General features: G+C 38.2%; 2 protein-coding genes and 1 long non-coding RNA gene across 4 annotated transcripts in view; 2 read left to right on the forward strand and 1 right to left on the reverse strand.

Annotated features, from left to right (window-relative positions):
• Positions 1–11,969, reverse strand: part of LOC146483933 (endophilin-B1-like) — a 41,680-nt gene extending 29,711 nt beyond the window's left edge. For both annotated transcript variants that reach the window (XM_085105279.1, XM_085105278.1), the window contains exons 1-4: positions 11,816–11,969; positions 11,604–11,745; positions 7,583–7,711; positions 7,019–7,152 (exon numbers count right to left, since the gene is read on the reverse strand). In XM_085105279.1, the coding sequence (XP_084961405.1) occupies positions 7,019–7,152; positions 7,583–7,711; positions 11,604–11,745; positions 11,816–11,959 (549 nt within the window). In that variant the 5' untranslated portion in view covers positions 11,960–11,969. The remainder of the gene's footprint in view (positions 1–7,018; positions 7,153–7,582; positions 7,712–11,603; positions 11,746–11,815) is intronic.
• LOC146483932 (uncharacterized) overlaps positions 1–23,026 on the forward strand; it is a 107,817-nt gene that overhangs the window by 35,866 nt on the left and 48,925 nt on the right. The window lies entirely within an intron of this gene.
• Positions 12,559–23,026, forward strand: part of LOC146483934 (outer dense fiber protein 2-like) — a 33,179-nt gene continuing 22,711 nt past the window's right edge. The window contains exons 1-13 of the mRNA XM_085105281.1: positions 12,559–12,717; positions 14,365–14,502; positions 15,151–15,195; positions 15,896–15,979; positions 16,658–16,735; positions 16,856–16,939; positions 17,888–17,983; positions 19,097–19,188; positions 19,915–20,044; positions 20,754–20,885; positions 21,761–21,835; positions 22,372–22,443; positions 22,942–23,014. Of these exons, the coding sequence (XP_084961407.1) occupies positions 14,383–14,502; positions 15,151–15,195; positions 15,896–15,979; positions 16,658–16,735; positions 16,856–16,939; positions 17,888–17,983; positions 19,097–19,188; positions 19,915–20,044; positions 20,754–20,885; positions 21,761–21,835; positions 22,372–22,443; positions 22,942–23,014 (1,081 nt within the window). The 5' untranslated portion in view covers positions 12,559–12,717; positions 14,365–14,382. The remainder of the gene's footprint in view (positions 12,718–14,364; positions 14,503–15,150; positions 15,196–15,895; positions 15,980–16,657; positions 16,736–16,855; positions 16,940–17,887; positions 17,984–19,096; positions 19,189–19,914; positions 20,045–20,753; positions 20,886–21,760; positions 21,836–22,371; positions 22,444–22,941; positions 23,015–23,026) is intronic.

The following is a 23,026-nucleotide window of genomic DNA, read 5'->3' on the forward strand; positions in this document are numbered from 1 at the left end:
TCAGGGTCCATATATTGTTCAGATAGTTCCGTTGCATTGCGTCTGTTGGCGTTTCGGAAGAATGTGTTGTGCCAGTCCCACGTACGATTCAGTTGTTGTTACCGTCGTTTGCTTGGAGGCATTTACCATCAAGTGGGCATTCTGCTTTCTTCCTGCAGTTGCAGCTCGGGTCATGATTTTGGCTTGGGGTTGTTGCTACATTTGAGAGTATCTGTTTTTTTTTATGTGATGCGATGATGGTTTTCATGTTTGGCATGCATGAGTAGCTGAGTTTTAGTGTCTGTCTGTTGAAGATCTTTTTTATTGGGTGGTTCTTAGGGAAGCATTTGTCGACGATGGATAAAAATTTCTATGCAATTGACAATTTCTAATTCTCCTAATTAGTATACACTGACATAAACACTCTAATATCAACTTATCCATGTAAGCTCAAATTCTTTTTCTCAGATGTATCAACGATATGAAACATGATTTAGCCAAACAAAGCTCTATGAGCAGGCTAGGGCACAAATTAAAGACGCTTGTTGACAAAACGGTTTCCTTCTTGAACAAATTCAAAAACTGATGACAAAATTGCAAGTACGTTCGCATGATTTTGTCGTGCGTGATGTATTCCTTGGCCCGCCAATTTTTCTGCACGTGCTTTGTTTCGGGTTTCGTATTAAAAATGTTCCGCGCGATAACCCATGAAGGGTCAGGATTTTTCCAACGGAGGAATCAAACACGAGAATTGTCATCGCAGGACTGAGTGTGACACGATAGCGATCGCATCACTGATTACATCTCTATAAAGCCAAATTGGAAAATTAAGTCTTATTGTGGTCACCCAAATCAAAGCTAGTCAAACACTGTCTCTCTTTTCCCCTCTTCCTCAGCGTGCACTTGCCATCGATCGTTCGATTCGGCATGACATTCTTCTTCTGTAAAACATTCGCCTTGCTTGCGGTGAGGTCTGCATTCGAATCTTTGGAATTCTTTAAATTTTCTGACCATTCTGCAGCGTCTTGCGAGGGTCCCGAAGAAAGCTGCAAAACGTCACTACACTTTTCTGGTTCGATTTCACATTCGCGTTTTCGATACCCACCATCTACATCATGCAGAGTTAAATTCATGCGCGTGCTGCTCGTGGGACAAACCTTCCAAAGGTTCATGATTTCTTGCACAACTGTTACCCTCGCTAATCAGACGAAACGGAATGCACCATGTTTAAGCCACCTCCTCTTCTCTTATGCTATATCCAGGGGCTTTAATCCTTACGTTTTAGCTTTCTACGCCACTCAACATGCTATCATTGCCTTCACCTTTTTGTTCTAACGACTCCAGAACCCTCCCCGCGCTAAGGGAAACGTTCACGAACGCTTCACAACCGATGCCAAATGTTTTGATTCAAAAGAATAGTGACTCGCAGAATACATCGGGGAAAGGGAGGGGGAGCTTAGGAAGCAAAAAAAAATGAGGGAGTTAAGGAACCTCCCCTTCCCCGATTACTTAACTCGGCGCCTCAACGCCCGAGTACAAAGAACGCCAAGAATTTGATAACGCCACCGGAAACTTTACTCGTGCCACTCGAGTACAAAAAACGAGACCGAGAACAATAACTCGTGACCTGAAGTCTTATCTCTCGGCCCATCGCGACCCCAAAGAGAAAAAAGAATTTGATAATGCTACCGAAACCTCAACTCGGTCCGCCTTACGGCCCGAGTAAAAATTTGGCAATCGGAGTAAATGTCACGTGGTTATAATGCCACGCCCCTTTGAGGTCTGAGTCGAAATTCTGCTGTTGCCGGCTTTTTTTCGTAAAAATCTCTGGGCTACACATAGTGCGCATTAGTGCCTTGCCTTATAGATTTTTAGCGTTTTGGCTGAGTTTGTGCTTTGGGAGTTTTCTATTGTTTCGAGTTTGTCATGATACATCATTCTTGTTCAGCAGGCATGCAATGACCACGCTTACCTGACATCCGAATGCACTCATTGGACAAGCGTCATTTCTATATGTTTTTATAATAAAATTTCGATATAACGCAAGCGCTGATTGGTTGAAACAGCGTGCTTTATCAGAGTACAGATGCACGGAGCAACGATTTCACGCCATCAGCCTGTTTGTGAAATTCCTGGACTTCTCTCACGATTTTATTTATTTATTATTATTATAATTTTTCGATCCAGACGTCTTTTATAACCTAGAAAATGTAAACAAGCTCTTAGCTTTAATGGACATAGACCATCCTGTGCGCATACAAGGTAAAAAAAATAGTACAAATAACACGGTGATTGAAAGTGAAGTTTCCGAAGAAGTTAGCGACTAAAACACAGAGCCAAGAGGAAATGTAAACAAACAGAGATTTGCAAACATGTCAACCACCGAAATTGTCGAAATTACATCGAAGGCAGAGACGATAAACACCAAAGATAGCATAAAATGAACAGCTCAAGTTTTAGAATGAAAGATGTAAAAATGTCACAAGCTTAAAAACCGGGTTAAAAGGTCCTGTAAATGCTCATTAGCTATATTCTCGTAAAAAAAGATCAAACAAAAAATTGAGAGAACTGAAAATTTAATTAGCTAACGAATACACAAAATAAACTTACAAGATCCTTACATTTTCGGTGCAAGTTCTATCACGCCACATCATGGCCACCTCCGCTCACCGCAGTGAAGCAAGCCTCAGAAATTACAACACTCGCCCTTCGAGTGAACAACTAACAGCTTGTTCACATATCCTCTCCGGAGCATTGAGTGGGAGGCCACAGCAGTCACAGCAGCCCTTTTCCTAACGGTGTCAACAGTTCGAGCAATCCTCTTGCTCCCGTGAATTCGACTGTTGTTCATTCACAAAACACAGCGCAGCAGTTGGTTTATTACCGGCCGGTTCGTTTTCGAACTGCCATGTTGATGACGTCCAGATTTTCATGAGCCACAAATCCATTGGATTTCAATGAACATTTTGCTTTTCCATCCTGATTTTTAAATGGGAAAACTGAAGAAGCACTGACGCTACTGGCGTTACATTCGAACTGAGCAAAGTTTGTCAACTTTGATGCCTTGTTTTGACATGTCTGACAGCTTTCATTTTGTTCAACCAATCAAATCATTTGAAACATTCTAACAAGGATTGTGATTGGCTTATTTTAGCATGCTTTATCAGAGTACAGATGCATGCTGACGCCAGATCTGTTCGTTCGGAAAATGAAGTTGGTTTTGAAAATGAGTGTGAATGCGGGGGGGAATAAAAGAATTCTTTATCAGAAAACAAATAAAGAAGCCTCGACTGTGCTCTGTTCTGTTGTAAAGCACGCAGGAAGCGGCTAGAGCACTCAAGAAGTAGGGAGAAACACTCGACTACGTCTCGTGTTTCCCCCTACACTTCTTTCGTGCTCTAGCCACTTCCTGCGTGCTTTACAACAGAACAGAGCACAGTCGAGGCTTCTTCATTTGTTAAGCATTGCTCGAAATTGCACGCATTTACAAGGCCCTAAAGCTTTTTGCTGACTTGCAAGGACCCATCTGTAATATTTAAAGATCCCCAAAATAAAGGAATAGATCTCATAGTTCATTAGATATAATCGTGTAAAGTTTGCTTATCATTTTTACTTATAATAAAATTTCGATATAACGCTCGCGCTGATTGGTTGAAACAGCGTGCTTTATCAGAGTACAGATGCACGGAGCCAGGGTGTCACGCCATCAACCCATTTGGGAAATTCCTGGACTTTTCTCTCGGTTTTATTTGTTTATTATTATTATAATTTTTCGATCCAGACGTCTTTTATTTAACAAATAAAGAAGCCTTGACTGTGCTCTGTTCTGTTGTGAAGCACGCAGGAAGCGGCTAGAGCACGAAAGAAGTGTAGGGGGAAACACGAGACGTAGTCGAGTGTTTCTCCCTACTTCTTGAGTGCTCTAGCCGCTTCTAAGTGCTTTACAACAGAGCGCAGAGCACAGCCGAGGCTTCTTTATTTGTTTTATGATAAAGAATTCTTTTATTTTCCCCCGCATTCACCCTCATTTTCAGAACAAACTTCATTTTCTGAACGAACAGATCTGGCGTCAGAGTACATCTGTACTCTGATAAAGCACGCTAAAATAAGCCAATCACAATCCTTGTTAGAATGTTTCAAATGATTTGATTGGTTGAACAACACGAAAGCTGTCAGACATGTCAAACAAGGCATCAAAGTTTGCAAACTTTGCTCAGTTCGAATGTAACGCCACTGAGTAGCGTCAGCGCTTCTTCAGTTTTCCCTTTCAAAAATCAGGATGGAAAAGTAAAATGTTCATTGAAATCAGGTGGATTTGTGACTCGTGATAATCTGGACGTCATCAACATGGAAATTCGAAAACAAACTGCTTTAAAGCTTGCAGCCGGTAATAAACCAACTGCTGCGCTGTGTTTTGTGAATGAACAACAGTCGAATTCACGGGAGCAAGAGGAGTGCTCGAACTGTTGACACCGTTAAGAAAAGGGCTGCTGTGACTGCTGTGGCTTCCCACTCAATGCTCCAGAGAGGATATCTGAACAAGCTGTAAGTTGTTCACTCGAAGGGCGAGTGTTGTAATTTCTGAGGCTTGCTTCACTGCGGTGAGCGGAGGTGGCCATGATGTGGCGTGATAGAACTTGCACCAAAAATGTAAGGATCTTGTAAGCTTATATATTTGTGTATTCGTTAGCTAATTAAATTTTCAGTTCTCTCAATTTTTTGTTTGATCTTTTGTAAGAGAATATAGCTAACGAGCGTTTACGGGACCTTTTAACACTTGTTTAAGCTTGTGACATTTTTACATCTTTCGTTCTAAAACTTTAGCTGTCCATTTTATGCTATCTTTGGTGTTTATCGTCTCTGCCTTCGATGTAATTTCGACCATTTCGTCGGTTGACATGTTTGCAAATCTCTGTTTGTTTATATTTCTACTTGGCTCTGTGTTTTAGTCGTTAACTTCCTCGAAAACTTCACTTTCAATCACCGTGTTAGTTGTACTGTTTTTTTACCTTGTATGCTCACAGGATGGTCTATGTCCAGCTCGTTTACGTTTTCTAGGTTATACTGTAAAAGACGTCTGGATCGAAAAATTATAATAATAATAATAAATAAATAAAACTGAGAGAGAAGTCCAGGAATTTCACAAACGGGTTGATGGCGTGACAATTCGTTGCTCCGTGGATCTGTACTCTGATAAAGCACGCTGTTTCAACCAATCAGCGCTCGCATTATATTGACATTTTATTATAAAACCTAGAAAACGTAAACGAGCTGGACAGAACTGAAAATTTAATTAGCTAACGAATACACAAATATATAAGCTTACAAGATCCTTACATCTTTGGTGCAAGTTCTATCACGCCGCGTCATGGCCACCTCCGCTCACCGCCGTGAAGCAAGCCCCATAAATTACAATGCTCGCCCTTCGAGTGAACAATTTACAGCTTGTTCAGATATCCTCTCTGGAGCATTGAGTGGGAAGCCACAGCAGACACAGCAGCCCTTTTCCTAACAGTGTCAACAGTTCGAGCACTCCTCTTGCTCCCGTGAATTCGACTGTTGTTCATTCACAAAACACAGCGCAGCAGTTGGTTTATTACCAGCTGCAAGCTTTAAAGCAGTTTGTTTTCGAATTTCCATGTTGATGACGTCCAGATTATCACGAGCCACAAATCCACCTGATTTCAATGAACATTTTACTTTTCCATCCTGACTTTTTTGAAAGGGAAAACTGAAGAAGCGTTGACGCTACTGGCGTTACATTCCAACTGAGCAAAGTTTGTGAACTTTGATGCCTTGTTTTGACATGTCTGACAGCTTTCGTGTTGTTCAACCAATCAAATCATTTGAAACATTCTAACAAGGATTGTGATTGGCTTATTTTAGCGTGCTTTATCAGAGTACAGATGCACGCTGACGCCAGATCCGTTCGTTTGGAAAATGAAGTTGATTTGAAAATCAGAGGGTGAATGCGGGGGGAAATAAAAGAATTCTTTATCATAAAACAAATAAAGAAGCCTCGGCTGTGCTCTGTTCTGTTGTAAAGCACGCAGGAAGCGGCTAGAGCACTCAAGAAGTAGGGAGAAACACTCGACTACGTCTTGTGTTTCCCCCTACACTTCTTTCGTGCTCTAGCCGCTTCCTGCGTGCTTCACAACAGAACAGAGCACAGTCGAGGCTTCTTTATTTGTTAAATAAATAATTTATGGCCTAAATATAGAAAGCGCTAAATTTCTTGAATTGGGTCTTTGCGATTTTGTTGAAACTCTGTTCAGCGCAAGGCGCTAATGCGCACTATGTGTAGCCCAGAGATTTTTACGAAAAAAAGCCGGCAACAGCAGAATTTCGACTCAGACCTCAAAGGGGCGTGGCACTATAGCCACGTGACATTTACTCCGATCGCCAAATTTTTTTTGCTATATTGTAGATTGATCTATATGCTATCCATTCTATGTGTTACACTTACGATAAAAGTAAAGATGGGGATACCAGAGAGCTTCAAAGTAGGGTGGTACCGCCAAAAGATAACTGGGTCGAGTCACCTTAAATAGCCAATTTTAATATCAAAATAAACCAGATCTGAAATGGTTAGATCACTAAAACTACCCCCACCCCACCCCTGCAGTTGAGGACCGTGCCTACTAATACCGAAGTATTTTTGCGCAGTTTATGGCTATGCAGGAAAAGAAGATGTTAGCAAGGGGTATTGGAATCCAAAAAGAAAATTGGGGGTAACCACGCATTTTTAAGAGATATTTAAGCAACTAAAAGTGTCAAATTGAAGCTTAAAACTTGCACCACTTTCTCAACCAATGGGAATCCAAACTAAAACTAATCATGTTTGGCTGCATGCATTTTCCCGCACTTGGTGCTTATTACATCCCGGTTACATGTAATTGCTTCGAATTCTGATTGGTTCATTATGCTGTTTACATCTTTTGCGACTGGCCAGAGTAATTACTTTGGTTTTGGTTTTACGACACTCACCTGGAAACAGCTCTATAAACTAGTGATTACAATTACCATTCTTCCTACTTACTGAAATTGTTTTCATGTCTCCTTCCAAAAAATTCTTCAGCTGATGAAGAAAGTGTGACATGGATTTGGCCTTTAAATCTCTCTCTGCTTGACCAAGCTTCTTTTCAGTTTCACCACATTTTACTAATGCACTGCCTACATCAGAGATAAAAGAAAAAAATTAAACAAATTTCCTAAACATGACAGAGCGGAAAAAAAAAAAGATCATAAGATTGCTAATGATACAATATTATTGTACAAAGTTATGTCACTAGGTACAAGTACATACTAAGTAAGTAAGTAGGTAAAAAAGCAAGGAAGAGCTTTTATTAAATAAATGTGTCATATGCATCTGACATGAACAAAAGTGCACACTAATCGGGACACCTGAATGTATAGCAAATAAGACAATGCAAATAATAGAAAACAGAAGATAATCTTACTTAAATATACATCAATATTATTAAAAAATGTAACTTGGTCGAATGTTTTAAGCCCCACAAAATAACTGACTTATCAGTGTTTTAACAAATCACCTGTATTGTGTAACCTTTCCCTGAATATCCTCTTAATTTGTAATTCTCACCATAATTTGTTCCTGGCCCAAAATCATTTCCAGCTTCAATCATGGACTGTCCCAAGGCTTCACTCTCTGTCAATCGAGGGGGTTTCGGTTTGTCCAACTTTTGATAAACAAATTCTTCAGCTCTCAGACCTGAACAATATTAAAATAGGCATTATTTAAAATCATATGCTGAATACGAAGGTTGGTCCAGGCCTTTGATTACAAAGACAAACTAAGATTATTGTAAGGCAACTTGGGTAAAGGTGCACTTCAAACCTACAGTGTAAGTAGCCCATAATTGGCCATCATTTAACAGACTTCTGATACACTTGGCTAAAGAGAGACATTGTTGTGTACAGTTTCTTGTGTAAGGAAACAAAAGAGACAATGAGAAGACGACTGACCCTGCAATCTTCGGATCAAACGTCCTGTCTAAAGTCTGACATGTACCCTATTTAAACCACTATTCAACCACTACTCCACAAAGATTATTACACCACATAAGACAATGCTAATATCCAGTTAAAATCAGTCAAATGTATTCAATTTGCTATTTGCATTATAAGTCTCCTAAAAGGATGTTGGTCGTATTTTTCTAGGACCACACTGTATGTACATAAGAAAAATATTATATGATGTTTTTGAATTTAGGATTTTCAGATTCTTGATTATTACACTGTAAAGCTTTTCAGCCATTTTAAGCATTATAATTTATATGCATCATTCTATCTTTTGATAAATCATCTTTCAACATGCAGAGTAACCAGGCCTAGGTCTTACTTTGCCTAAGTTCAATAATGTCAACTCTGAATTTCAAAATCCATTTGCATGATAATTGATTTACTGCAGACAATTTAAATTATTATTATAATTGTAATTACGGTGAAAGCCATCTGAACACAAAAGATACGGAAACCGAAAAAGTGGATCGAAATCCACCAATCACAGTGCTTGAACATGACCTTTTCATCCCACTGACCTAAACAACTCTGTTTTCTAATAGGTCTGCTGCAGTGATTGACAGCCGGGGAAAACGTAATGGTTGGTTGAATGTTTAACTTCTGTTAATTATTGAAAGGCACAGCAAATGTATTAAGGTATAACTGATTTTTTTATCAGTCAAAAATTTAATATTGATGTACACATTGTGATGTACACATTGTGGTTTAAATCTGTTTTGGTTTAAAATTTTTCAAAACCAGTTACATTTTTATTTCCTTTTGTGCAGTATTCATGACCATAATCTGAGATAAAGGGAAATACTGTAATGATCAAACTAGTTCAAAAATTTTAAAACCAAAAAAAAAAAAGAACCATAACATATAAAACTTTTTTTTTTATCAGAGAACATTAAAAAGTCAATCTGTGATCAATAAATTGAATTGACTGCTGTAAATGCTTGTGCCTTACAAAAAAAGCGGCAAAATTCTACTTGAAGTCACTCCTGAGAGCTGATCAAGTACATTTGAATTCTACCTGTAAATTGGGAGCTGTGAAAGGTTCACTTTTCTCCAGCCATCCAAGGTCTGTATAATTTCTTAAGTAATATTTTGTCATTGCTTTTTCCAATAATTGGGAAATTTTCCAGCTACGTAGTAATAATTATCAAGCAGTCCTTTATCTATTAACATAACATGTGAACAGTTTGTGTGATGTTTAATGGATTTAACCAGCTAAATAAATATAGATAGAGGAGGGTGCCATTGGGGTTAAATGACAACCATCTAAATAACAAAATAGCAACTGATTAATGTATATAGAAGAAAGTTGATTTTCTAGCATATTTGAAACATAGAAAGAAACAGGGTGAATGATTCCTATAGAGAATTGTTATATTTTGGATTAATCTTAAATTACTTTGACTCATTTCTACCTTTGTTTCAGATTTCACTCTGTACATGACTTGCTGCATGACAAGTGCTGGACCTGCACTCTATTTGCGGTCGTATATTTTAGTTCCAGGCCACCAAAAAATGGCTTCTATCTGCAGTGCTGTTGTTACTTCTGGCCAGAACAATAAGGATAATTATCTACCTATCAAAAACATTTTTCTTTTTTTGGTAGTCATAGCAGACCATTGTGCTGATTAAAAACCAGTCAAAATCATCATCTGAGGAAGAATAGAGTATAGTCAGCAAGCCTGACTGCATCTCAGGTGAATGTGATGTATTAATATCTGACCTATCTCTTGCTTAACTGTTTACTGACTAAATTGATTTTTTAACAGTTTTCTGACTAAATGTCATTTTTTTCAAAAAAGCTATTTACAGACAAGAGCTGTACCCCATTGACACCATCAAAAACACATGCAGATGTTAAAAGATGGCATGTTGAAAGTTGATGTTTTACTCTGCTTGGCATGTCACACTGAAAATGGCCGCCATAACACAACTTGTGTATGGAACTACAGCTGTAGCTAGATGCCTATATAGAAGAGTATGGTACCTCCCGGATTAACAACTATTGTAATTAAAATTCTTCTCCTCAGGCAATAAATGACTGCTGTCATTCTTGTATAAAGTACAAATCAAATCAATAGTAAAAGAGTAGTCACTCTCCCTAGAGTATGAGCTTTAAAATGCATTATCATATTCTTTGATTTTTAAAACCAATCTGTCTTTGTTCAAACAGTGCTACACATATCAGTACTGTTGCAATTTTAATATCAAAAGATTGAAAGGAAATAAATAACTCATATCATTCCTTGAATTTCATAAATATATTTAAATCATCTTTGATTTTTCTGATAAATTTCTGTTCCTACGGATACACATCAGCTCATCTGTACTTTTACTATAATATGCATCATACACTTTATTCACATTTCCAACATTTACAAAATAATTACATGTATATTTACATTTGTAATATATTTAGAAATTTTTACACAGAGATTTTTAGTCACATTTTACACTAAACATATTTTTAGGTAAGGAAATGACTAGCAACTAGATAACCGCAAGGTTTTTGAGCAAGCAGCTAGTTCTTTGTAGTTGGAATTGCAGGACATCACGCACGATGACAAAACAATAACAACAACAACAAAATATGAAAATAACAAGACGAGAAATCAGTCACCATAGTGTATAGTTGTGTAAATGAATAACATCAAAGAATTAACAACCATTCACCTGCAAAAATCAATTTCAGTTTTGTGGGACATTAAAGTAAAATCACTCTGCATGCTTTTAAATGTTTCAACCTAAAATTGCTATTTCAATCAAATCATATCACTTTATTTATCTGATAATTTGTAAATTTATGCAGAAAACTGCCAGTGAAGCTCATTTCTTTCATGGTAAATCACCAGCTTTAAGGCGAAATTATCCAGCTAAATCTTCACTTTTTGTTTGAAGTATGTTACCAACATTTGATGTTACTGTGAAGCAAAATTTTTTTAAGCAAACATGAACATGAATTACAGAAACGTTTAAGCTTGGCCAACAGCCTTTTAACCGCAAAAAAGATAAAAGAAAATTGACATAAAATAAAAACAGTATTATACACTAAACGAAATTTCTGAAATTAAAAAATGGTGACGTGACACGATCTGTTTTTTTACTTTCTCAGAATATTGCGAGAAGCACACAAACACGCCTAAAATCAAATTTAATTTACGCAGGAATAAATAATCATAATAATAAACAACGCCTACTTTCAGTTTGAATTAGCATTTAAATATAACTAAAGAACTTCGCTTGGGACTAATTCATTACTTGGAAAAATCCTTGTAAACCCACAAAATTGTTTTTGGAACCTTATCACTGCACCAAGGATTATTCTTTAGGTACTAATGTGACACTTGGATCCAAATTTAGATAGACAACGGTAAACTGCCTAGTGACATTTCCCACATAAAGGTTTCATGACATAAATATATTCATCACCTGATAGTTGCCGACGCCACGAAGCTAGTCTGTATGTTTAGGGGGATTTTCTGTGAAAAGTCGGGATTCATGCCTCGGCAAACGCAATACTTGTTCTTGATCCAAAATTTCTTTTAGCTTTAAAAGGTATCAAAGGAAACTCATTCGGGACTAACCTGGGTTAGGCTGTAGCAATGCTTCTGTTTGTCGTAGCAATCTTTCTGTCCAGTATTTCGTGCGATCTGCTTTTTCCACAAGCGACTCGAATCTGGCATCAAAAATAGTCTTCTCGGAGGTGCCTAGTTGCTCCTCTGTGTACTAATGAGATAAAGATTCATTTACAAAAATGACACAACAGCAGAAATCTTCAGGGTATAAGGAATCGAACCTGTTTGGCCCTTGAGAAGAAGGTCGCCGTTTGAGCACCAAATTTCTTCATTGAATCAGCCATGTTATTGATGTTTACTGAGCGAAAGTAATCCATATTGAAGCAGATGCGCAAGGAACCACAATTCGCGCCTTGTTCGCGCATTCTGACCGCCACTGGGGTCCAGACTCCACCCGAAAAAGATGCACAAGGAGCGAAGGCGGGGGGAGGGGGGGGGGGTCAAATGAAATTTAACAACTTTTTGTTTGCCCTCTAGGCCTGAAAGATCTATATTTACTCATTAAAAAATAGAGTTTGGTGCAAGTTTGATAGGATATGGCTAAAATAAATGAAACTAAAGAAAGTATAACCTTCCCTTTTCCCCGTCCTCGAAGCCTTCATTTCCCCACTTCCCCCCCCCCCCCCCCTCTAACCATTCCCTGTGGGCAATATTGAGGTTAGCCATTATAGGTAGTATATCAGACGAAAATTGATTCAATATTTTGCCTTTTTGTGCTCCGAATTAATAAGATTCCAATTAGTTAGCTCTTTTCATTGAAGTCATTGAAGGCATCACCGCGCGCACTATATGATGTCACAAATAAACCATGCAGGGAAGGTGTATTCCTTTGTGTGGTTTTTCACGGTTTTTCGTCAAGTCCGTGAAGGAAGACATCCAGAAATGCGCAAACTGACAAGGAATTCTTTACACTGTAAGTATGGAATAACGAAAGCGAGGCTTGTACAGTTCAAAGACATGCTGACCAATCAGGTTGCATGTTGAGCGTCTGACTGCAGAGCAACGGCTTGGGTTTTGAGATGAGTTTTAGCAGTTGTTTTGATCTTTAATCCACTATTTCTATGGAATTTTTATCCTAATGGATAGCCACAGAGAATGATTCACTTGAATTTATAGAGAGAAGGTTAGTATCGTTTCTATGTTTTGATTTAGTTAGTATACGCGGAGGCAAACTTGTCGTTTCGGCGCCAAATTCGAGTGTCACGACACTATTACGCTCACAAACTGAATGCTTTGCAAAACAATTCATGTCATTTGATGGTTTGAATGGCGTTCTAATCTTTTAAAGTGTACGAAATCGAAGTGCGAAGAAAGGATACCTTTTATAAGCCAAAGTGTAATGATGATTCTAATGTAATTTGTAAAGAGAATACGATCTACTTTATTCAAGAGAATGGCTTTTGTATTATGTGTACACTCTGGGGGTTTGCAAATTTTTTTACGAGTTTTATAAGGGGATTCCACGGCGACCACTATACTACAAGCGTCCTCGCAAGGGAAATCTGGTAAAACGAACTGTAAATGTATGGTGAAAGGGTCATTTTTTTCTTTGTAATTTGTTTTGGTAACTCATGACTGAGCGGCTTGGTGTTCAAGTAAGCTTACGTGTAACCTTAATTGACTCCTCGTTTGTTACTCATTGATTGAGTTGGAAAATTAAAATCTTTTAATAACCTTTAGCAACAAATATCATTTGTGGTTTTGGCTTTCCTGGTGTTAGCTTATAGCAATGTTTCCTAACTTTAATACTGATGCTCTAGTTCTCAATTATGTAAACCTCAGCTAGCTAAACATCCAAACATTTTTCTTTGAATATAATTTATATTAGATAAACTTGTCAGATCAATTATCAAACACTGTTCATGCAAGTAAAATGTTGGATAGCAGAGTCCTTTAGTTCTGAATCCAAGAAAGAATATAATAAGTGAGAGGCTGTGTTATCAAAAAAGGTTTACTTAGGACAAAGTGCAATATTGTGAGGAAGAAAATGTTTTTGAGAATTATTTATTATTGTTACCTACATAAGATTTGAAACTCATAAAGTAAGATGCAAGACACTGAAATATTAAAATGAAATATTGTCTGAGAATTCATCTTAATGATGGTAGGGATTAACTCAATCATGTTTTTTCATCTTGGTTTAAATTTCCCAGCAAGTGATAAATACACCACTTGCACAAATTGTATGAATAATTTCCCAGGGCTGAGTTGCTCGAAGCATGGTTAGTGCTAACCGTTGGTTAAGAGGTATTAAAACCTATAGGTTGTCATGGTATTTAACCCGGGTTAGCGCTAACCATGCTTCGAGCAGCTGGGCCCAGTACAACATACACTGTAAATGTCAATGGTTATTAGGATTGATATAATAATCATAAATAAATTTTGGTTGAATTTATAAGTTTTTGACTCTACACTGCATACATCCTACACAGCTAACTATTTTGTTAAATGACATTAATAAATAAGTTGTCGAGAAGTGTAAAAATAAGTTACACAGACATCTCGAGTATATAAGCCTTCTTCAGTGTGGAAGAAAACCGTTCATGTTATTTCAATCGTACCACATACAATTGCAAGTGTCACCCATCACTAACAAACTTTCCGTTCACCATTTCTTTTTCAAAACATAATTTACCATTGGCTCTAGGTCTTGAACTTAAGAGTTTGCATGTTGTCTAAAGGTGCAGTAACCTTTTATAGTGCAAAAAGTACAAAGATCCTGAGTTTTTTTAATTTACAGTAACTGTATTTTAATTCCCTTTCCAAACAGTTCTAGACCTGTGCACTGATGATGACAGAAGAGGGCCGCAAGTCTCCTGTTCATGTACATGTAGACAGAGAGACCCCTGTTCATGTGCATCTCAAGAAAAAGAAGAAGGCCAAACCTGGAGTTCCAACAGCTGTAGAGGTGAGAAATGTTCTCCATGCGGGATTTTGATGGATTATCAACATGCTGTCTTGGAAAAGTCAAAATTCCCAGACTCAAATAATGTATTGAAATTTCTGTCAACAATGTGATATTGGGCTGTGGAAAAAGGAAGGAATCTGAGAAAAAAAAATAGTTGCTACATGCAGTTAAATGCAATTTAACTAACTAAAGTTAACAACAAAGAGGAGCTGGCATTCATAGAGTGGTCAACTATTCTTGGATGTTTATAGTGCATGCACGGAGCGCCTCATTGTGGTAGCGTGTTTGAGCCTGGTGGAGCATAGCAGATTTTTTAGGAGTTTCTGGTTGGTTTGTCTCTGTTTTTTCTGCCCCTGATCCACCCTCCCCTTTTTTGTCCTCTTCCAAGTTAAACACAGTGTGACAGGTGTCCCGGGATGACTATGCAGGGGGACTGACATGGCTGGGTTGCGAGGATTGCCAGCAATCGGAGCATGTTACTGGCAAGGGGCCAGCTGGTCACAGTAGAGGAGGCACACATCCTCCACTCAGCTTGATCCAATAATATTAATTGAGAAATAAGAGAATCAAGCTAGTCAGGTAACCTGCCTGTTCACAGGCCAGCTTGTATCAGGTGAATGTAATCAGTAAAGTTGTTTATTCTTTCAGCAACGACTCAAGACCAAAAGAATGAGTGGCTTCACTAAATCTGCTGTGAGTAACAACTACTAACAGTTATCTGTTTAAAGTAAAATGTTTAATCAGCAAAGAGGTAAATGTGGACCTTCAACTCTTCTAGATTTTACTCCCTATAAAAAAAAAGAAGAATTTATTTGGGAAAGGAAACTAAGGAGATTTTAAGCAGGGTGACAGCTAGTGTTCACAGGCAGGAAAATAGTTTTTAACCCTTTTTTTTATTGAAGCCTTAAGTTAATAAAGACTGGGGTGCTTGTACATTTAGGAATGATGCGTACCATTTGATTTTCCAACTAAATTTTCCGGGTTTTCCATGTAAATGGTAAGCACCCCAGGATATAATTTTTCCTTGCAAATTTTCTTAACTCAGCTGGGCATAGTCATGTTCACAGCCAATGTCCCCAGAGTTCAGCTCAAAATGAAGCAACAGAATGGGGATGGTACCCTCCAGTACATGACTAATTATAGCTGTATTAGCAATCTGAATCTGAGGCACTTAAAGCCTGATCACACTATCGTGCCTCTTTTTTTCAGGGTGCAGTGGTCGGTCTGTGAGAGGTACCATCAATCCTAAACGATAATTATATTCTGGATAGCTAGACTAGTTAATGTTAGTCAGATTAAAATATATTAAATAATTACACACAGCACAGTCGTGCACTTTCTCTGGTTGTTTAAAATTATGACCACAAAGCATTTAATTTTCTAAACATTTCAGGGACACAGAAAAGCCATGAAATCTGCTTCCCCACCTTTTGTGCCTCCTCCTGGAAAAACTTCAAAGAGACCATATGCTTGGGAGGTTGGTATTTTTCATTACTTCTGCCTTATAGTCTGTCACTGAATGACTCCCTAGGGACTTGTAATTTGATTAATAATTTGTATTTATTTATTTATTTATTTAAAATAACACCCTGTTTAAAATGTATTGTACAGCTGTAGTTGACTTTATATCAAAGGCAGAGTGTCATCCTTGCGACTGGCTTCATCTTTCTGTCCACCTTAAGACAGAAAAGTGAAAATTGTCAGCTACGTCTGCCTGTTTGTTTTATGTCTCCTATCAGTGTCCACTAAAGTAAATAATGTATATAGCTGTTTCGACAAAGGTTGTCCCAATAAAGCGTATGTGAAAATGCCAAAAAAATTAATTATTGCCCGCCATCTCAAGTCTTTGCTGTACGGTCGAGGCATTATGGATTCTGAGCTTTGATTGAAATGTATTGGGTATTTCCCAGACTACCCTTTCGGCATTGTGACATACGCTTTTACGCTTTTTTTGGACAACCTTTGTCAAACACAGCAGCTGCTGTATATTTAAATGAAACATGCCCGAAACTGATGGTTCATTTTATAACTTAAAAGGATTTAATAACTGTTATTAATACATTTAATGTTAACTTTGCATTTTATTAAGCCCTGATCACTTTAACACAATCTTTTCATTTCAACTGTGTGATTGTTTTTAATTTTGTGAATCTAGGGTGGTTCTCATCGCCTGGAAGTCAGCCCCCCCACAGGAGGTGGAGCTCTACGAATGGAAGATCTTTCTACTTCTGAGGTATAAATTAAGTTTAATGACGATGTATGTGGAATCAGTCAGTGGTTCAGTACTTGGAATCTTGATGCATTTGAAGGCAGACAATTTATGTTTAGTTTGGCATTTTTCAAAATATTGTAGGAAGAAGACGTCAATGGAAAGATAAGGACATATGAGAAGAAGATTGGCAGTTTGATGACAGAAGTTGGAACTCTAAAAAATGAGGTAGGTAACACAGAAATATTTATTTTGAATTCTTAATAGTCAATCTTTAAATTTTTGTTTTGATTCGTTTTGCTTTTGGTATCAGCTGTGATAAAAAGGCCAGCATACTAAGCTGGACAATCTTAACTTTGTAATAGACCAATTTCAATATATCAAAATTCTAGCTTGGCTACGAGGTTTAGGGAAATGACACAAAATGAATTAATTAATATGCATCTCTTAGCCTCAATGTAATTTCTCTTGTTTTATTCCCCTAAGCCTCGTCGCCAAGTCATATTATCAAAATTGGTCTGTTGTACTGTGCAATCATGTAGACTGTGGCATCCAGTAAATTAATTCTAATTTTTCCATTTGGTTGTCAAATCTCTTGCGATTTAGGTAATAAGTATATCAAATGTACTGTCCATTAGTGCGTTATTTGTCATGCTGATGTTATCTCAAGGTTGCCACAGGTTGACATTTTCTCCTTAATAAATTATATGAAATGTTAGCAACAAAATGACAGTGAAGAGTAAGGTGTTCAGTCTAGTGGACACAACAGATGGTTTGTGATTATGTACACATAGGTCACATACTCAGATGTTTTCAATTTGTGCAGGCAAGGTTCCAACCCTCAACCTTCTAACAAGGAGATTCACTCTGAAGAAAGACTAATGCTCGAAACGTCAGCACTGAAATCTCTTTGCGGTAACCAGCCTGAAATTACTCTTACGGCTATCAACTCTGTTGATAAAACCAAATATTTGCTTCTTATTAAAGGTCTGGGTTTACAAGGTCTGATTTAGCCTGCACACGGAGCACCTGCTCTCGTCCTGGTAACACTGCACAGATCTGTGTCGCCAACTGATTTTCTTGAGGAGAGAAAGTGGACATTTGAAAGGTGTTTAGGACTGAACTATTGCTTAGCAGGCATTCAAATAATTAAAAATTTTGTACAATGTTTCCTAGAGGGATATTCAAAGGGCCAGACAAGCTGTGGAAAAGAGAGATGAACAACTTAATGCATCTAGAAGGATTCTTGAGGCACAAGAAGATGAAATTCTTGTAAGTGGTCATGAATGTTTAATATACATGTAGTGTGAAGCAGGAATGTTGCTTCTTAATTACATATACATATACAGCTACTCCAGACATGTAAACACGTACTGGAAATACACTAATCAACTAGAGCCAGTAAAAATGTCGCGACATGCACTTTAATAGTCTGGAGATAGAAAAGTGTGCTAAGATTTTTCCCTGATCTCTTTCTTTACATTCAGCTTGACTTGCTTTCAGCTTTCACATAGTCCTGTCCAACACAGGTTACCTTGTCCCCTAATTTTTTATCCAATTCTCGCGACAAATCACTGGTATGTCACAATAAATATTTTTAGACCTGGGTGCCAGTGGACAAGGCATATTGGGAGTCAGTATAAAGTGCATGGCAAAAAAAAAATAATAATAAAAAATACACACTCAGTTTAAAACACTGTGGGTGGCAAATGGTCTTTCAAAAACATTCCTGGCAACATAGTGGTCAAATTTCATGGGTTACAGCTGCAGTCTTGATTCATTTTGCAAGGCTAAGCAAGTCTTGTGTAGACCAGAAAGAATGCTAGTCTTGCAGAATCTAATTCATCCTCAAATTCAAAATTTGCTGCTCCTATTACACTGGCCCTCCTGGATCAAATGGATCTGTAATCCTGCATGTCTCTCAGTAGGTCCCCACACCCTTTTTGACACCAGGTCCTTTCCAATAAGACAATGGGGTCTAGATTGGATCATTGGTGAGAAACTGAGCCCTTATTGTCCTGGTTTTAAATTGTGGCCCTGGTGTCTTGCAAGTCAATTATGTTGTTAGTAGCAGTGTTTCTGATAAGAGAAGAATTATGCTGCTTCTTGACTCTACATACTGAATGACAAACTTAACAAGATTTGGAGAGAATCAGGCATATTGCCCCCTTAAAAATAAATCATTGAGTCTGTGGTGTTGAAAGTTGTCTGGAACACTGTGTACTGCCTTGCTCCATTTTTTCTCTTTATTCACCGACCACAAAAACAACATTTCCAAGAGTAGTTCTATCTGAGTGAATAAACCAGGATTTGCATGTAAGACCACTTGTTGAATAATTTTAAAGCTTCATTCTGCTTATGTACTGTATATATTAACATATCCAGGGATACAAGCAAGAGTTAAAAGCTACTGTCAAAGAAAATGAGGCTTTGCGCCACTCAGTAGAGAAATGGAGGGAAGATGCCAGTGTAACGAGGTAAGCTCGTCACCACCTGTCGAGAACTTTTGTAACACAACAACCTCTTCTGTGTGTAGTAACAAGGCATGCAGAGGAGCAGTCACCTCCCACAAGTGTGACCTGGGTTCAGTTCCCAGACTCACATCATAGAATGCATTGCATTGAGTTTGTCGTTGGTTTTTTTCTAAGTACTCCAGTTCCCCCAATTAAATCCGGAGAGTATCGACCCAATTAGTGCTCTGTGCCAAATACATTGTTCAATTCAATTCAATTCAATTCATTTATTTTTGCCATTAACCAAACAATACAACATAAATACATATAAGATGATACGCAATATTCCTACTAAACTATTTACAAGATCAAATGTGTTAAAGGCAAGGAATCCTATATAGAAGCCGGGGGCTTATTAACTATAGGCTTCCTGGAAGTATTACATTTGTGAACATTTAAATTACTTATTAGTATAGTGTTCCCCAGGTGTTATTCATTGTTACTTATTTATTTATCTTAATTTACACCATATTGGGTTCCTGAAGACGTTACTCTTTTTTTTGTCAATGAGTTGGATAATAAAATGATACATAACCAGAAACATTTTACATTTTACGCTTCTGTCACAAAATATTTTCTAACGAGAGCGTAGACACAACCACACAAGTTTTGCAAGTTTGAACTAAAGAATCATTGTTATAACATGCAAATTTTCCAACAATTTGAGATGTGCCCTGTCATAACTTACAGGACAGAAGTTGGAAAGTTGGCTGGGGAGAGAGCTTCGCTGCTAAAGAAGCTGGTAGAAGTGGAGATGGATGGCAAAGCTGCAGGAGAACAAATGATGAAACTTAGGGACACTGTTAGAAGGCTGAAGGAGGTAAAACTCTGCTTCACTTAAAGCATGATAATAACACTGATATTTCTTGCACAACTATTTATAGCTGTAAAACTAAAGGAGAATCGCGTTTCGAGAAAATAGAGGCTAGAATGGTACAGTAACTTGACTGGTGTAGAGGTATAAATATGCCCTGCGTAGGGGAAAAAGGGAATCAGAAAATTGGGCGCGCGCGAATCGAGAGGACCGTGAGGAAGAGGGAAGATAGCGCTCTCCCCACGCGCCTTGCGCGCGAGTCCATTTGCCCCACTCCTTTCCCTTTTCCTAGCACTAGCCATGGAGGCTGCAATAAATACAATTCGATGATTTCAGGTTTAGTCCTAACAGAAGCCACCGTGTGACAACAAGTTTAGTGGCTTTGATTTTGGAGATAATGTGCAAATGTCCATACCACACGCAAAAAGTAAATTGTTCACTAGACTCAAATTTTTGCACTATTTACTTCAAACATTTCAGGAAAACGTTAACTTCTCAGTCATCTTTAGAGACCCAGGGACAGATATATTCGGGCGAAAGTCCACCCTTGGCGAAAAGGACTGAAAAAAATGGACTTTTCTTCGCCAATTTTCCCCAACTATCTGCCCCCAACTTTTAGAAACCGAACATTGATTAGCATGGAAGATATTTTAAAAAATGTAAAGATTTCCAAGCCGCGTTTAATTTCGCATTTATTTTTTTTGTTTGTTTTCAGGACAAACGTATGTCCGCTGCTGATACAACGCTACTGACAAGGCAAAGACAAATGTTACTACAAAAGTTAGACGAGTTTGAAAGGACTAATAAAGCTTTACGACGACTGCTCAGAGAACAACAGGCCACTGAGGTGCTTAAGATTGCTTGAAATTTATATCTATTTGAAAGTTGGAGCGTGTTTTTTTTTTCTGGTGGGGGGTGGGGTGGGGTTTGGGGTGTCGAAAGTAATTTCGCGTTTGCTTTGGTTTTGCTTTGCTGCGCTCCGTCTTTGTAGCACGCGTTTTCCCGCGCTTGGCGCCGGTCACATGCATTTACTTTGAATTCTGATTGGTGCACTGCGTTCGCCGTTGTTTATGTCTGTTGTGATTGGTCAAAGTAGTTACTTTAATTTTGTTTTACGACACTTAATCGAAAACTTCCTCAGTTCATCCATGCTCAACCAGTTGTAATAAAATTCCAGTGAAAATAACAAAGTGTGACAGTCGCAGTCGTGTCACTTTTGGATGAATAAAAGAAATTAAGAAATCTGTTTTCAAAGTACAAAAAAGCAAAAGAAAGGAAAAGAAACTAACAACGACAAAACGCTATGAAAGTGTGTTTACTCTCTTAAACGTTTCGTTGGTATATTTTTGCCAGACAAGTGCTGTCCAACTTGACTTGTCTCATTTTAAGAAGTGTACAAAAACATTAACATAATTCCTAAAAACTAATTGTATCTTATTTACCTAAAAAGGTATAAAAATACTAAGTTTTCGGCAGCCCTTCTGACGCTTTCGTCGGCGTAAAATGACGACTAATAACATGAATGATTTCATTTCTTAATTATTTTCTAGTCGTCATTTTACTTAGGCGAAGGCAGCAGAAGGGCTGCCGAAAATTTAGTATCTTATACCTTTTTAGGTCAGATACAATTAGTTTTTAAGAGATTTGTCATGAATACTGTCCGCCAAAAGACTTTTTAGAACCCAAAGCGTTACAACAAGTTTCATCTTTTTTACATAATAGGAAGAACACGATCATCTGAGAAAGCAGCAGGAAGTTCTACTCAAGAGACTGACACAGTCTGACACCACCAATGAGGTAACACATAAAACATTTACGTTCGGTATAGTACCACGATACATGTATGTACAACTCCTGAAACAAAGAAGACCGTGATCGGACAATACTTTTCAAAACTATCCTCAAGGGAATGGCTTGATACTCTACACAAGGCCAATGCAAGTTATACTCGTTATCTAACCGTTCTGGCCTGCGTGGGAGGCAATAGAAAAGGGAAGGGAGAGGGGTAATCGGGCGCGCGCGCAACGCGCGAGGGGAGCAAGGAAAAGGAAAAAGAAAGCTTCCTTTCCCTTCTCCCTCGTTCCTCTTGCGTGTCGCGCGCGCGCCCGATTCCCTTTCTATCGCCTCCCACGCAGGCTATACCCGGTCTTGCACCTCCTGGTGTAGCGGGCAGTGCACAGTTCCTGCGTGTTTGCCCGGCTTGGTCTTTTACTTTTGTTTACGTTTCATCGTTTTTTCATGGCTGAGATGTCTTCTGATAGCCTCTTTATATGTTGGATTGCATTGTCAGAGGAATGACTTTCACTGACATTTTGTTTGTTTGTTTTGTTTAGCATTTACAAGTGGAAGTGGTGGAAAGAGACAGGCAAATAGAAACTTTATTGGCTCAAGTAGAAGCTGACAAGGTAAATTGTTTCACCTGCAAAACATTTCATAATGATTGTGTACTGACTTCAACGATAGAAGGATCCTCAGAGAATAAGGAACACTCACTCGATAGATAATCAGAGCCAGCCAAAGAGAAGCTGTAATGAAATTTGTTTGAAACTTTGCAGTTGTGCGTTACATCCAGTACATTTAAAAGAAAATACATAAAAAGAGGGTCACCTTGCTTGTTTTCATGCTATAGAGCTGTCGTATCTAACCATTTTGCCAGCGTGTCATAGCAGTATTTATAACCTTCCCCTGAGAGAGAGGCCCCATTACTTCCAGAAAATTATTACTAGCAATGGAATGTTAGTATTTCTGTGGTAATAGCACAATATCGTTACGGTAAAATGCTTCAAAATTGCCGAAAAAATAAAGGTAATGAGTGGAATGATAGGGCAATAGGTCATTTCCGGGATGGTTAAAACTGAGGATACCTGTTATGGTTCACAGACTCATGGCCTTACTCTCTCTAGGATCAAGCGGTTGCGTTTGAAGAGCTCAAGAAAACCATGGAAACAACACGGGCTCACCTTCAGAACCAACTCCGCTCCAAGGAGA

The sequence above is a fragment of the Pavona decussata genome, unplaced genomic scaffold (genome assembly GCF_977016875.1).
Source record: "Pavona decussata unplaced genomic scaffold, jaPavDecu1.1 SCAFFOLD_37, whole genome shotgun sequence".
Taxonomy (NCBI): Eukaryota; Metazoa; Cnidaria; class Anthozoa; order Scleractinia; family Agariciidae; genus Pavona; species Pavona decussata.